We start from the raw sequence: 15,863 nt of genomic DNA, 5'->3' as shown, positions 1-15,863 counted from the left end.
TAGGCCATAGCCACAGCAATGCCAGATCAGAGCCGCATCTGTGAACTACACCACAGCCCACGACAATGCCGGATCCTTAACCCACTGAGCGAGGCCAGGGATCAAACCCTCAACAGTTGGATCCGTTTCCACTGTGTCACAATGGGAACTCCAGGGAAAGATTTCTGAATAGTAATAATGTCCTTCTATTTACTCTCCATATATGGATCCAATGTCAGTGTTCCTGATCAGTTCACCAAGAAGAAGCTGGGAATTTATTATGCGCAAGTGAAAAAAGAAACAAGGAATAAATTAAATCCCACAAAAACATTGTTACACAAATACGATTAATTCAATACAATAACTGTAGAGTGTTTTCCTAGTTTCGGGCTCCACATTATGTGTTAATCTGATATTAATCTCATGTTATCTTCAAAATACTTCAAAAATAACACAAAATATTTTAGGACAACACAGGTACAAAGAGAAAAAACAACCAAAAGGAAACATTTTTTAGAAAAACATTACATCCGAACAATGTACAATTTTTAAGACTACTCTAGAATTGGTAAAAAGAATCTCTCTCTTGCCTCTGCCACTTATCTCTGAAGGCAAAGAAAAAACTAAGGAAAGCTCAAAGAAAGCAGTAAGGGAAGAGACAATGCAAAGAGACAAGGTGGCTACCACCTTCGAGGGTCAGTAGACAGAAAGTTCTCTCGCATACTCTCTCAGTCCACAGGTGGGTAGCTTTCCCTCAGGTGGTAGCCATGCTTGACCCTGAGGCAGTGGTTTTCAAATTTTCCTATCAAGTAGTAATTGGACAATCCAGTGTCCCATTCCCCAAAAACTTTAGCTCTGAGGTCTTCAAGATGGGATGGGAAATACAACATATTCCAGTGATTTAGCTTGAGTTATATACAGTTTATAATCTAAGATATACTTAGAAGAGAAACTCAGACTCACGACCAGTAAGCACTGCACAGATATTTGATGTTACTCTTCCCAGGGGCCTACCTGTGTCAGCATCCTTAGGCCTGTGTTCTTCATCAGGAGGTTTAGGTGGTGGCCAAGCAGACGGTACTCGCCTGGGAAACTGTCCTTCTACATAATCCAGTGAGTGTGTGGGTTGGCTAACTGCAGCCCAGGTGTAAAGCTGATCTTGCTATATTTCAAAAGAAAAAGGAAAATTTAAGCTATTTTAATTCAGTCAGGAAAAAATAGAGTTTTCTTGATTGATATATTGCAACATCATTTCCATAAAAAATATACATGTGTATTTTTGCTAGAATATACATAAACACTAAATGGCATTTTATATTATTCAATGTAGATTCATCACATAAATATTCTTTCACACAGTCATTTCATTTTCATAACCATACATGTCACAACTTCTTTTCTATGGAAATCTATTTCTTTGGAGGTAAGAGGCCATATGGGCCTGCAGGGAATTATATGGTCAGAAAATCGTCTCAATCACAGAGTGCCTCAATCTTCAATGTACTGGAATATGATGTCCTTTTATAATCTGTGTAAACACTCGTGGCAAAGTCAGAGGACAGGCTATGCTGGGCACCCTGGGACAGTAATAGCTTCCTTGCCTTCAACAACAAAAAGCCCAGGACACTGATTATCCTGAGAAGAGGTTGGGAACTGTTTGGGAGAGAAACTAAGAAAATGCAAATGAAACTGCCAAGAAAAAAAAAAGAACAGGACAGGGATTTGGCCAAGAAAGCCCTACCAGCTGCAGACCAACAGAATCTGGACAGGATGAGAAGCAGGCTCACAACTACACCTCATGCCAGGAAGCCAAGTGGAAATCTCACAAAGGAGGCCACTCTGAGGCTTGTGACCACCTTGGGAAACTGCTCACTAGGATTTCGGAATAACAACTGCTTTAGGACACATAGTGCACATGCCCTCCATTCTCTTTGTAATAGTTTCCTTACTTACAGGTATAGATCCCTAAGCCATTTGATCCACATAAAGTAAAGCAGAGAGAATAAGAGCGATAGAAACAAAAACAAAAAATCGCACTACAAAAAACCACCATACAAGTAAACAGAGACAGGCATTCCCATTTCCATACTTTTTGTTAACAAGTTAATTTAAGAAATTCATAAAATATTCTTCAGCATCAACAGTAAAATACAATGTATAAATCAGTCAGTTTAAGCTTTACCTTAAGGACAGTCACTGGCCCTACCTAACAACTCAGGTTCTTGGGTCAGCTAATATTAAATCAGAAAGGGTCACCTTTCAGACGAGGCCCAGCATTTCAGCCATTCACATCTCTTTCAAGTATTCATATATTGATTGACCCAAGAGGCTTTGCTGTTTGGCATACTGATTATCAGAAGTAACTTTTCACTGGCAAAATGAATTGTTTAATTAATTAATATGGTATTAGAAATGAGCTCTCACTGGTAAAACTAAAGGGATTCAATGTATGTGAACCAGCAAAAAACATCAGAGATGCCTCATTTTATGAGGACAAGGTCACAAATGGGCAAGGAATGATGTCAAGGCTTGATGCCCTGATGGTGCTGCATCCAGCTGCTGGTTTAGGAAACACCTTCTAGGCTATGGGCAACCATTAGGCACAGAATCCTGCCTTTTTCATGTCCACATTGCATGAACCTTTCATGTAAGGAGTTGTCAAACACCTGCCAGAGTAGTGAGCTGTACATTTCCTGGAAAAGGACTCTGATTCAAAGATTTAGCATTCTAATAATAAACTCACTTGGCCTCTGATTTTATTGTTTCCATGTAGAAGAGGCAGCACCAACAGCCAAGAGGATAAATGGCTTCACTTAGGACTTCATCATTCGCCAAAACACAAAGTTTGGTAAAAGCACTCTAAAACCCTCCATAAACCCAAACCAGTCTGGCCAGACCTCCAGTCTTTCAGAATATGTTACAGTGCTGTGATGGAAAACTCTAAACCTCTCCTTCACCATATGGCCCTACTTGCAGAGAATAAACAAAACACAAATTTCTTTCATGGCTCTTTTTGATTCCACAGAATCAAATGTCAACTCTTCAAGCTATGGGTCAGTTTTGCAGATTCCTCCCAAACCTCTTCCCACATTCATCTCTTCATGTTTCCTAAATCAGGCTCTGCTCCACTAGAATGGCCAACCCAATCCTCCCCTCATGGAATCTAACCAATGATTAAGTCTAGTTGGCATCTCACCTGCTGAATCGCAATGCTGAAAGCATGCCGGCCACCCCTCATTCTGATAAGGAACAGCGTGGAATCCAGAACGGGGGGCCTAACACTCTCCTGAGTGTATTTCGTCTCCCATCAAACCAACTGAAACTCCTTCAGCACAGGAGGAATATATATTATCCTGTAAATCTCCCCTAGCATTTGACAATGTTATGACTTCATAAAAGCCTCTAAATGTCTGTTGAATGAACCCATTTGTCAAAAACGAAAAGGAGTTCCTGTCGTGGCGCGGTGGTTAACAAATCCGACTAGAAACCATGAGGTTGCGGGTTCGATCCCTGCCCTTGCTCAGTGGGTTAAGGATCTGGTGTTGCTGTGAGCTGTGGTATAGGTCTCAGATGCAGCTCAGATCCCATGTTGCTGTGGCTCTGGTGTAGGCTGGCGGCTACAGCTCCGAGTAGACCCGTAGCCTGGGAACCTCTATATGCCGTGGAAGTGGCCCAAGAAATGGCAAAAAGACCAAAAAAAAAAGGAAAAAACAAAAGAGATGGCTTGTCAATACGAACAGCTGGCTATAATCTTTTCTTCATTTGCTTAACAAGATACCCAAGGAGTACTTTTGTGTATCAAATGATAACAAAAGTATCAAGTGATTCATTACATCTAAACTTATTGGCAATTTTATGTTATAAAGTAAAATAAGAAGTAGACAGCATATTCTAGGATATAATCAATGCTGCACCCTAGATAAACGTCATAAATTTATCAGGACTTCATGTTCTCACTAGTAATTCAGGAAAAATGGCTGCTCTTATCTTTTTTTGTAGGATTGATGTGAGGTAGGAGCAAATACTAGGTGGAAAGAGTTGTGAAAACCACTTTGTATTATTCAAATATAACTTGATTTTTTAAAAATCTGTGTTTGGAGTTCCCTGGTGACCTAGCAAGTTAAAGATCTGGCACTGTCACTGCTGTGGTTGAGGCCACTGTTCCGGCCAGGATTTGATCCCTGGCCCAGGAACTTCTGCATACCTTGGGTGGAGAAAAAAAAAAAATCCTTGATTAGAATAATCAGATATTTCCTGTATTTTAAAATATCCTTTTTAGAAAAATTCAAAATTTTCATCATATGTACACATTTCCACAGAACCAACACTGAATTGTTACTTTACAATGAGAACCTAGTTGAACAAACTTTAATCTACAAAGTTTCCTTGGCCCATTTGTGCTATTACTATGTTTTGAATTCAATTAATAACTGTCCTGTGGCAATTCCTCAACCATCCATGTATATAGTCTTTTCCTCTGTTGTATTTCTGTTTAACATCCTGGTGTGTTATTTTCCCAAGTAGAATATTTAAACCCCTTATCAACCATACACTGTTGCTTTCCCCAATATGTTATTCTATATACATAGCAGACACACAATGAGTATTAACGAACTACAAGGGTCAAGACTGATAAAAACTGTCTTTTAACAAATTAAATCATAGTTTTACATCTGAATTAAAACAGTAATATGTTTCCCTATCAGTACTCTATTCCCTTAAATTCTTTTTTCTTTTTTTGCCCCCCTCCCCACTCCCCAGCTGCCCCACCACAGCATGTGGAGTTCCTGGGCCAGGGATTAGATCTAAACAGCAGTCAAGACCTATGCAGCTGCAGGAACACCAGATCCTTAACCCATGGGCCAGGCCAGGGATTGACCCTACATCCCAATGCTCCCAAGACACCACTGATCCCACTGCATGATAGCAGGAATTCCTACTCCCTTAAATTCTTAACGTCTATTTTTTTCGGTTTGTTTGTTTGTTTTTGGCCATGCCTATGGCATGCAGAAGTTCCTGGGCCAGGAATCAAACCTATGCCACAGCAGCAACCAGAGCCACTTCAGTGACAACCAACACTGGATCCACAAATAGTTTATTTTAGAGGGCCTATTAGAGAATTATAATGATCCAACTTAGGCATTCTAAGAGTGCTTCTTTGAGATTTTTCTAGTCAAGGTGAGGGTTTGTTATCACCCTAAAATATATGGTTAACATATCTGTGATGGTGCTATATACAAGAAAACTTCACTGCCATCAGTCTGTATATTAAAGCAGAATCTAAATTACTCTTTGAGAGGAACTGTTATCCTTCCCATTAATACTCCTGTGACTCGTCAGTGAGAGGAGATGGGGTGTCCACAGATGTGGGAATAATCTTAGTCTGGGTTCCTCACTTCCTAAGAAGCTCTAAGCATTGCCCCAGCCCAAGTGTCTATCAAGGCCAAAGAGTCTATATTTGATTGGTAAAATACAGTAAGTGTATCCCAGACATTCCAGGAAGTACACTCTCCCACCAAATATCGTAAGTTTTACTGAGGGGGAAAAAGTCTAAAAAATTTTCTCAGACTATGTTACATATCAATGTCTTTGCATGTACTCTATCCACCCCTGGAAACTACTCTTATGTACTACCCCATGTACTCTATCCAACAGAAAACTATCTCAGGCCACCTAAGGGTGCTTTGCACTTGGTCCCACTGGCCTAAAGAACTGTTCCAACTGAACTGTGCCTGGGTGAGACCTCTAAGAAAGAATATGGCCAGGCCCACTGGGAGTAGATGGAGGAAAATGTCCTCTCCACAGTGCTTTCTGGAGAAGGTTCTGAAGATCAGAGTTCTCATAACTTTAACAGCTTCATGTGAGGAATTAAATACTTGGATGGTATCTGGAGTTTATTTGTGCTTTTTAATCTGTGGACCAGATGTACTTTTTGTTCTGGCTACTGGAAAATTTGAAGTAAGTACATGGCCCACCTTTCCCATGTTTTGTGGTTCCAGAATGTATGTTTTTGATTAGTATCATTCTTATCTCCATTTTACGTCCCCCCCCCATAGTTTCGTCTTATCTTTCATTTTCCATTTCACTCATAGCTGATTTTTATTATATTATGTTCTCTTACTTCTTTTACTAAACAGTGTAAATGCTTTTTGGAAGAAGGTGATGATAAACGCATTATTAGTATAAGGGAAATGATGGAAGATCCATTTATTTATCTACTTTAACTAATTTGAACTTCTTAAAAGATGACAGCCTGAATAAAAGGTAGATCCATTGATAGTATACTGAATTGTACTCATGATACTTTGGTTTGTATGACGGCTTAATTATTTTAAAAAACAATGGCATAACTATATAGAATTGCTTTGAGATAGAGGAGATAAAAAAACAATAATCACTTCTACACAGCAGCATCCACTAGGTATACTATTTTCTAATCTTTGAATATTTTACATAGCTATAATCATACATGACCTTATAATAACACACTACAGACATTTAAAAAATTATTGCATCATTTTCACACCGAATATTTTTACACAATCTTGACACAATTTTATACTCTAGCCATTTAGTCAGCTCTAGACAGAATACATATGTGTGACTGACAACAAAAATTTGACTGACCACCTCTGGATCATATTTAAATAAGAAGTTACAAACTTGGAAGTATATACTTGACCCTTGAACATGTGGGTTTGAATTGCAGAGGTCCACTTATATGCAGATATTTTTCAATATTAAATACCACAGTACTACAGCATCTGTGTCTAACTGAATTGTGGATGCAGAGGAACCATAGATACGGGGCCAACTATAAAGTATAGGTTAATTCCCACACTGTTCAAGGGTCAAGTGACTATGTAAAAATGACAACTACAAATGAATAATAAAGTAATATCAAGAAGTCTAAATCTAAAGATGAGCTGAGGTCTCTGAAAACATTTCAGGATAATATAAAAGGGTGTTTTCTGAACTATGTTCAAACAAGTACTGTTTTTACTACCACTGAGATTGCTAATTTGTGCAAATTTTCCACAAGGGAATTGAGTAGCAAAAGAATTTAAATACTGATCCAGGAGTTCCCGGCGTGGCACAGTGGTTAACGAATCCGACTAGGAACCATGAGATTGTGGGTTCGATTCCCTGGCCTTGCTCAGTGGGTTAAGGATCCAGCGTTGCTGTGAGCTGTGGTGTAGGTTGCAGACGCAGCTTGGATCCCGTGTTGCTGTGGCTCTGGCATAGGCTGGTGGCTACAGCTCTGATTCAACCCCTAGCCTGGGAACCTCCATATGCCGCAGGAACAGCCCAAGAAATGGCAAAAAGACCAAAAAAAAAAAAAAAAAAAGAATTTAAATACTGATCCAATTTGACATTCGTTCATGATAAAAACTCACCAAAGTGAGATATGTTCATGGAGGTATGGAGGGAACATATCTCAGCATAATAAAAGAAACTTATGACAAACCAACAGCCAACATAATACTCATTAGTGAAAAGCTGAAAGCCTTGCTAAAATCTGGAACAGGGAAACCCATTCTCCCCACTTCTATTCAACAGAGTATTGGAAGTCCTAGTCACAGCAAGGAAAAGAAAAAGAAATAAAAGCTATGCAAATTGGAAGGGAAAAGGTAAAATTGTCACTACATGCAGAAGACACGATACTCTACCAAAAAAACTCCACAGACTCCACATAGAAACTACTAAAACTGACAAATGAATTCATCAAGGTATCAGGATACAAGATCAATAAACAGAAATCTGTAGCATTTCTTTACACTAACACTAACAGAAAAAAATTTAAATAAATTCCTTTTAAAATCACACCAAAAAATACTTAAGAATAAACCTGATTAAGAAAGTAAAAGACTAATATGCTGAGAAGTAGAAAATATTGATAAAGGAAACTGAAGATGATTCAAAGAAATAGAAAGATATCCCAGCTCTTGGATTGAAAGAATTAATATTGTTAAAATAGCCATATTATCCAAAAAAAGCTACGCATTTGAGGCAATCATTTTCAAATTACCAATGACATTTTTCAAAGAACTAGGATAATCTTAAAATTCATACAAAATCACAATAATCCAAGAATTAAGAAAGCAATCCTGAGGAAAAAAACAGAGCTGAAGGCATAACCCTCCCAGACTGAAAACAATACTATAAAGCAACAGTAATCAAAACAGTGTGGTACTGGACATATGGATCAATGGAACAGAAGAGAGAGGCCAGAAATAAACACAAACACCTATGGTCAATTAATCTTTGACAAAGGACATAAGAATAAACAATGGGGAAAAGACAGTCTTTTCAGAAAGTTGCTATTGGGAAAGCTGACCAGCTGCATCTAAATCAGTGAAGTTATAACATTGCCTCACAGCATGCACAAAAATAAACTCAAAATGGCTTAAAGACTTAAACATAATATATGACACCATAAAATTCCTATAAATGAACATAGGCAAAATATTCTGTGACAAAAATTATGCCAATTTTTTTAGGTCAGTCTTCCAAGGCAAAAATAAATGGAACCTACAAGTTTAGAACAGCAAAGGAAACCATCAACAAAATGCAAAGACAACTTATAGAATGGAGTAAAATATCTGCAAATGATGTGACCAATAAGGGCTTAATTTCCAAAATATACAAATAGTTCATATAGCAAAATATAAAAAAAAACCAAGTAACTCAATCAAAAATGGGCAGAAGATTTAAATAGACAGTTCTCTAAAGAAGATATACAGATGGCCAAAAAGCACATGAAAAATGCTCCATGTCACTGATTATTAGAGAAATGCAAATCAAAACTACAATGAGATATCACCTCATACTGGTCAGAATGGTCATCATCAAAGCACTCTTGGGGCAAGGCTCCTGGTGCTGGGAGGGGAAAACACACTTAAAAGAACAGCCAGCTTGGGGTCAACATTTAGGGCTTCTTAGAATAAGACCCCACTCCCAATAGGGTGGTAATGGCCACTGAGCAGAGAGGAAGTCCCATCCCACACCTCCTTAGGCTCTAGCACCCACATTTCCAAACTGATCAACTACCCAGGTGACAGCTGCCAGCACCCTAAGTAAAGACAGGACTTGCATCCATGTCAAATCTACCTCTCCCACCAAAGGTATTGGCACAAAGTTCAAAGAGGGCTATTCCCACATGGGACCACCCCTTCAAGATGAGAGTAGTAACTGTTTTTCCTAAATTCATTGGCAGAGAAAATTAAGCAAAATGAAAAGGCAGAGGAGCTGCTCTCAACTGAAACAGCAAGAGAAAAACTGCTGAAAAAAATAATGAAATAAATGAACAATTTGCCAGATAAAATATTCAAAGCATTGGTGATAAAAATGTTAACTGAATTAGGAAAAAGAAAAGATAAACACCATGAAAATTTTAACAAGGAACTAGAAAACAAACAAAAAAGACCAAATCAGAAATAAAGAATTTGGAGTTCCTGTCATGGCTCAGCAGAAACAAATTTGACTAGTATCCATGGGGACACAGGTTTGATTCTAGGCCTCGCTCAGTGGGTTAAGGATCTGCTGTTGCTGTGAGATGTGGTGTAGGTCACAGATGCGACTCAGATATGGCATTGCTGTGGCTGTGGCATAGGCCAGCAGCTACAGCTCCAATTTTCTGATTTGACCCCTATCCTGGGAACCTTCATATGCCATGGGTGCAGCGCCTCCCCCCACCCCCACCAAAAAAAAGAATCTAGCTAGTTTCCATGAGTATGTTGGTTCAACTTTTAAAATTTGTATGGAAGCACAAAAGATCCCAAACAGCCAAAGCAGTTCTGAGAAAGAAAAATGGAATTGGGGCAATCAGGCTCTCTGACTTTAAACTATACTACAAAGCTACAGTCATCAAAAGAGTATGGTACTGGGACAAAAACAGAAATGTAGATCAGAGGTGCAGGATACAAAGCCTGGAAATAAACACACACGCATGTGGTCAATTAGTCCATGACAAAGGAGGCAAGAACATACAAATGGAGAAAAGACAGTCTCTTCAATAAGTGGTGCTGGGAAAACTAAACAGTTACACGAAAAAAGAATGAAATTAGAACTTTCTCTACCAGTATTCGCAAAAAAAAAAAAAAAAAATCAAAACGATTTAAAGACCTAAATGCAAGGCTGGATACCTTAAAACTCTCAAAAGGAAATATAGGCAGAACACTCTGACATAAATCACAGTAATACCTCCTAAAGTAATTAAAACTAAAAAATAAACAAATGGGACCTCATTAAACTTAAAAGCTTTTGCACAGCATAGGGAACCATAAGCAAAACAAAAAGACAACCCACAGAATGGAAGAAAATATTTGTAAACAAAGTGACCAAAAGGGATTAATCTCCAAAATATATAAACAGCTCATGCAGCTCTATATCAAAAAAAAAAAAAATCCAGTCAACCCAACTAAAAAAATGGGCAGATCTAAATTTTTCCCAAAGAAGAGGGATGGCCAAAAACCACATGAAAACATGCTCAACATCATTAATTATTAGAGAAATGCAAATCAAAACGACAATGAGTTATAACTTCACACAGTTCAGAATGGCCATCATCATAAAGTCTACAAACAATAAATGCTGGAGAGGGTGTGGGGAAAGGGAAACTTCTTACACTGTTGATGGGAATGTAAATTGGTATGGCCACTAAGGAGAACAGCATGAAGTTTCCCTAAAAACTAAAAATAGAACTACCATATGATCCAGCAATCCTATTGCTGAACATACATCCAGAGAAAACCTAATTCAATACATGCACCCCGGTGTTCACTGCAGCACTATTTACAATACCCAAAACATGGATGCAACCTAAATGTCCACCAACAGAGGAACAGATAAAGAAGCTATGGTACATATATACAATGGAATATTACTCAGCCATAAAAAGAAATAAAATAATGCCATTTGCAGCAACATGGATGGACCTAGAGATTATAATACTAACTGAAGTAAGCCAGAAAGACAGGCAAATATACTATGAGATCACTAATATGTGGAATCTAATAAAAATAATACAAATGAACTTATTTACCAAACAGAAGCAGACTCACAGACTTCGAAGACAACTTCCAAACTGGACATGCAGGAGGAAGGACAAACTGAGTGTTTAGAATTAACATATACACCCTTCATATAGAATAGATAATCAACAGGGACCTATTGTGTAGCACAGGGAACTACTCAATATTCTGTAATGAGCTATATGGGAAAAGAATCTGAAAAAGAATGGATATATCTGTATGCGTAACTGAATCACTTTGCTATACACCTGAAACTAACACAACATTGTAAATCAATTATACTCCAGTTCATTTACTTGATCATAAAATAAAAATTAGGAGTTCCCATTGTGGCACAGTGGGTTAAGAATCCAACTGCAGTGGTTCAGGTCACTGTGGATGCATAGGTTCTATCTCCAGCCTGGAACAGTGGGTTAAAGGATCTGGTATTGCCACAGCTATGGCATAGGTAACAGCTGTGGCTCAGATTCAATCCCTGGCCCAGGAATTTCCATATTCCATAGGTGTGGCCATAAAAAAATAAATTAAAAAAAAAACTTTCATGATACTGGCATAAAAATAGATACACAGACCAATGGAACCGGAGAACCCAGAATTAAACCTCGACATTAACAGTCAACTAATATTTAATAAGAAAGGTAGGACCATTCAATAGGGAAAAGACAGTCTCTTCAACAAATGATGCTGGTAAAACTGGATAAACACATGCAGAAGATAAAACTGGATCCCTCTACACTACTCATAAATATTAACTAAAACATGGATCTAAGACTTAAACATAATTCCTGAAACCATAAAACTCCTAGAAGAAAACATAGGGAAGAAGTTCCTCAATGCTGGTCTTGGTTTTATACACATGACACCAAAAGCACAAGCAAACAAACAAAATTCAACCAGTGGGACTACATCAAAAGTTAAAAGCTTCTGCACAGCAAAATAAACAGCCAACAAAATGAAAAGGCAGCCTAGAGAATGGGAGATATATTCTGCAAACCATGTATCAGATGCAGCATTAATTTCTAAAAATTTATAAAGAATTCATACAACTTAAAACAAAAAACCCAAACAACCCAATTAAAAAATGGTCACAAGAACTAAATAGATATTCTTTCCAAAGAAGACATCCAAATGGCCAAAAGATACGAGAGAAGTGCTCAGCATCACAAAACATAAGGGAAATGCAAATCAAAACCACAATGAGATGTCACCTCACACCTTTAAGAATAGTGATCACCAAGACTGATAAGAGATAAGTGCTGGTGAGGATGTGGAGAAAAGAGAACCCTTGTACACCCTTGGTGTAAATATAAATTGGTTCAGCCACTACGGAGAATAGTAGGGAGGTTCCTCAAAAACAATTAAAAATAGAACTACCATATGGGAGTTCCCACTGTGGCTCAGTGGTTATCGAACATAACTAGCATTCATGAGGATGCAGGTTGGATCCCTGGCCTCGCTCAGTGGGTTAAGGATTGGGCATTGACGTGAGCTGTGGTGTAGGTCGCAGACACTGCTCAGATCTGGCATTGCTGTGGCTGTGGCACAGGCCTGCAGCTGTAGCTCCGACTGAACCCCTAGCCCGGGAACCTCCATATGCCGTGAGTGCGGCCCTAAAAAGACAAAAAAGCCTAAATAAAATAAAATAAAATAAAATAAAATAAAAAAAAGAACAACCATATGATCCAGAAATTCCACTGTGGGATATTTATTAGAAGAAAATTAAAACACTACTCTAAAAAGATACATGTACCCCCATGTTCACTACAGCATTTTTTCAACAGTAAAGATATGGAAACAACCTAAGTGTCCATCAACAGATGAATGGATATATTCATCCAATGGACTATCTGGCCATAAAAAAGACTGAAATCTTGCCATTTGAGACAACATGGGTATTATGCTAAGTGAAGTAAGTCAGACAAAGACAAATGCTATATAATATCACCTATATGTGGAATATTTTTTTTAGAAAAAGGGAGTTCCCACAGTGGCATAGTGTGTTAAGAAACTGACTGAAGCAGTTTTGTTCACTGTAGAGGTGCAGGTTTGATTCCAGGACTGGGAACTTCCATATGCCACCAGTGTGGCCAGTAAAAAAAAAAAAAAAAAAAAAAAGCTCATAGATACAGAGAATAGATAGGTACTTATCAGAGTGGGGGTGATGGGTTAGCAAAATGGGTAAATGTGGTTAAAAAGTACAAATTTCCAGCTATAAAATAAGTGACTATAGTTAACAGGTCTCGGAGTTCCCATTGTGGCTCAGTGGTTAACGAATCCAACTAGGAACCATGAGGTTGCGGGTTCGATCCCTGGCCTTGCTCAGTGGGTTAAGGATCTGGCGTTGCTGTGAGCTGTGGTGTAGGTCGCAGACATGGCTCGGATCCCGCATTGTTGTGGCTCTGACGTAGGCCAGCGGCTACAGCTCCAATTGGACCCCTAGCCTGGGAACCTCCATATGCCTCAGGAGCGGCCCTAGAAAAGGCAAAAAGCCAAAAAAAAAAAAAAAAAAAAAAAAAAAACCAACACCAGATCTCTAAGTTTTCATCATCATAAAACAAAAATTTGTAACTATGTACACTGAGAGATGAAAACTAGACCTACTGTGGTGATCATTTAACAATATACACAAAGCATTATGTCATATACCTATAATTAACATAATGTATGTCAGTTACACCTGAATTTTTTTTTTAAAAAGCCCTTCAATAAGAGAAAAAAATGACAGGTGCACATAAACAAATGTATCACATTTGTGAATTTGAAATCTCTGTTATTTCACTTTTTTCCAAAATGACAGTTAAATTTAATGACATTTTAATCAATATCCCAAGTTGTGCAAGTGTGTTTTAACGGGATATGATAAACTGACTCTAAAATTTTTACTCAAAAGGGCCCAAAATGGCCAAGATAATCTTTAAAAAAACAAAGTAGAAAGAGTTAACTATTCCAGATACAAAGACTTATTCCAGATACAAAGACTTATTACAGATACAAAGACTTATTACAATGCACTGATAATTAGACACTCTAATTTGTACAAGAATACACAAACACATAATGAAATACAATAGAGATTCACATAGCAGACTCTCACCTATGCAGGCAGATAATAACATATGATCGCTACCTCAAAAACATTTTCCAGGATGATTACAAATCTAGGGAGAAAAGACAAAACAATAAAACTTTTGAAGATAACAGAGGAGGATATCTTGTTGCTTGCAGAGCAGGTGAAGACTTTAAACAGAACACTCAATATACAAGCTATAGAGGAAAAGACTGATAATTTAGACTACATTAAAAGTAATCATCAAAAGAAACCATGAAGAAAGTAAAAGTTTAATTGTTCAATGGTCTGAATCCATAACAAAGAGATGCTGCACTCACTAAGAAAAATATAATCAACCCAGAGAAAATTAGCAAGAAACCTCAAAGGATAACATACAAATAAACCAAAGGATAACACACAAATAAACCTAAGAAAAAGTTATCAACAACATTAATAATCAGAAAAAGATAAATTAAAACCACAGTGACATAATATTACCCAGCCATCAAAACCATGAAAGTCTTACAAAAAATAAGAGTAACACCTAGAAGAGAACATAGGTAAAACATTCTCTGACATTAACAAAATATGCTTTCTTAGGTCAGTCTCCCAAAGCAACGGAAATAAAATAAACCCATGGGACCCAATCAAACTTACAAGTTTTTGCACAGCAAAGAAACCATAAAAAAAAGGAGACAACCTATGGAATGGGAGAAAATAGTTGCAAACGATGCAAACAACAAGGGCTTAGTCTCCAAAATACACAAACAACTCATACTACTCAACAGCGAACAAACAACCCAAATGAAAAATGGCAGAAGACCTAAACAGACATTTCCCCAAAGAAGACATACAGATGGCCAATAGGAACACGAAAAACTGCTCAACATCACCAATTATTAGAGGAATGCAAATCAAAACTATAACGAGGTACCACCTCACACTGGTCAGAATGGCCATCATTAATAAGTCTACAAATAACAAATGCTGGCAAGGGTGAGGAGAAAAGGGAACCCTACTACACTGTTGGTGGGAATGTCAACTGGTACAACCACTATGGATAACAGTATGGAGGTACCTCAGAAAACTAAATATGGAACTGCCATATGATCATGCAATCCCACTTCCAGGCATATATTCAGACAAAGCTTTCATTCTAAAAGATATATGCACCCCTATTCACAATGGCCAAGACATGGAAACAACCTAGATGTCTACTACAGATGAATGGATTAAGCAGATGTGGTATACATACACAATGGAATACTACTCAGCCATAAAAAAATAAAAAAAATGTCATTTGCACCAACATGGATGGAACTAGAGACTTTCATACTAAGTGAAGTAAGTCAGAAAGAGAAAGAAAAATACTGTATGTTATCACTTATATCTGGAATCTAATATGTGGCATAAATGAACCTATCTACAGAAAAGAAAAAAACTCATGAACATGAAGAACAGGGTTGTGGTTGCCAAGGGGGAGAAGGAGAGAGTGGGATAGACTGGGAGTTAGCAGTTAATAAATACAAACTATCACATTCAGAATGGATAAGCAGGAGGAGTTCCCGTCGTGGCGCAGTGGTTAACGAATCCGACTAGGAACCATGAGGTTGCAGGTTCGGTCCCTGCCCCTGCTCAGTGGGTTAACGATCCGGCGTTGCCGTGAGCTGTGGTGTAGGTTGCAGACGCGGCTCGGATCCCGCGTTGCTGTGGCTCTGGCGTAGGCCGGTGGCTACAGCTCCGATTCAACCCCTAGCCTGGGAACCTCCATATGCCGCGGGAGCGGCCCAAGAAATGGCAAA

At 38.2% G+C, this 15,863-nt stretch overlaps 1 protein-coding gene across 8 annotated transcripts in view; it reads right to left on the bottom strand.

Moving 5' to 3' along the window:
• Nucleotides 1-15,863, bottom strand: part of FMN2 (formin 2) — a 305,517-nt gene that overhangs the window by 204,952 nt on the left and 84,702 nt on the right. For all 8 annotated transcript variants that reach the window (XR_014827783.1, XM_021081836.2, XM_084996812.1 and 5 more), the window contains one exon: nt 994-1,141. Coding sequence is in view for 4 of the 8 variants with exons in the window: in XM_021081836.2 (XP_020937495.2) it covers nt 994-1,141 (148 nt within the window). In the remaining 4 variants the exon portion in view is untranslated. The remainder of the gene's footprint in view (nt 1-993; nt 1,142-15,863) is intronic.

Source organism: Sus scrofa, chromosome 14 (genome assembly GCF_054392235.1).
Source record: "Sus scrofa isolate SSC_HxYL_T2T_F1_AM1 chromosome 14, Sscrofa_HxYL_maternal_Yorkshire_Landrace_v2.0, whole genome shotgun sequence".
Lineage (NCBI taxonomy): Eukaryota > Metazoa > Chordata > Mammalia > Artiodactyla > Suidae > Sus > Sus scrofa.
The sequence above is the reverse complement of the archived record's forward strand: the minus strand, read 5'-3'. Positions and strand labels throughout refer to the sequence as shown.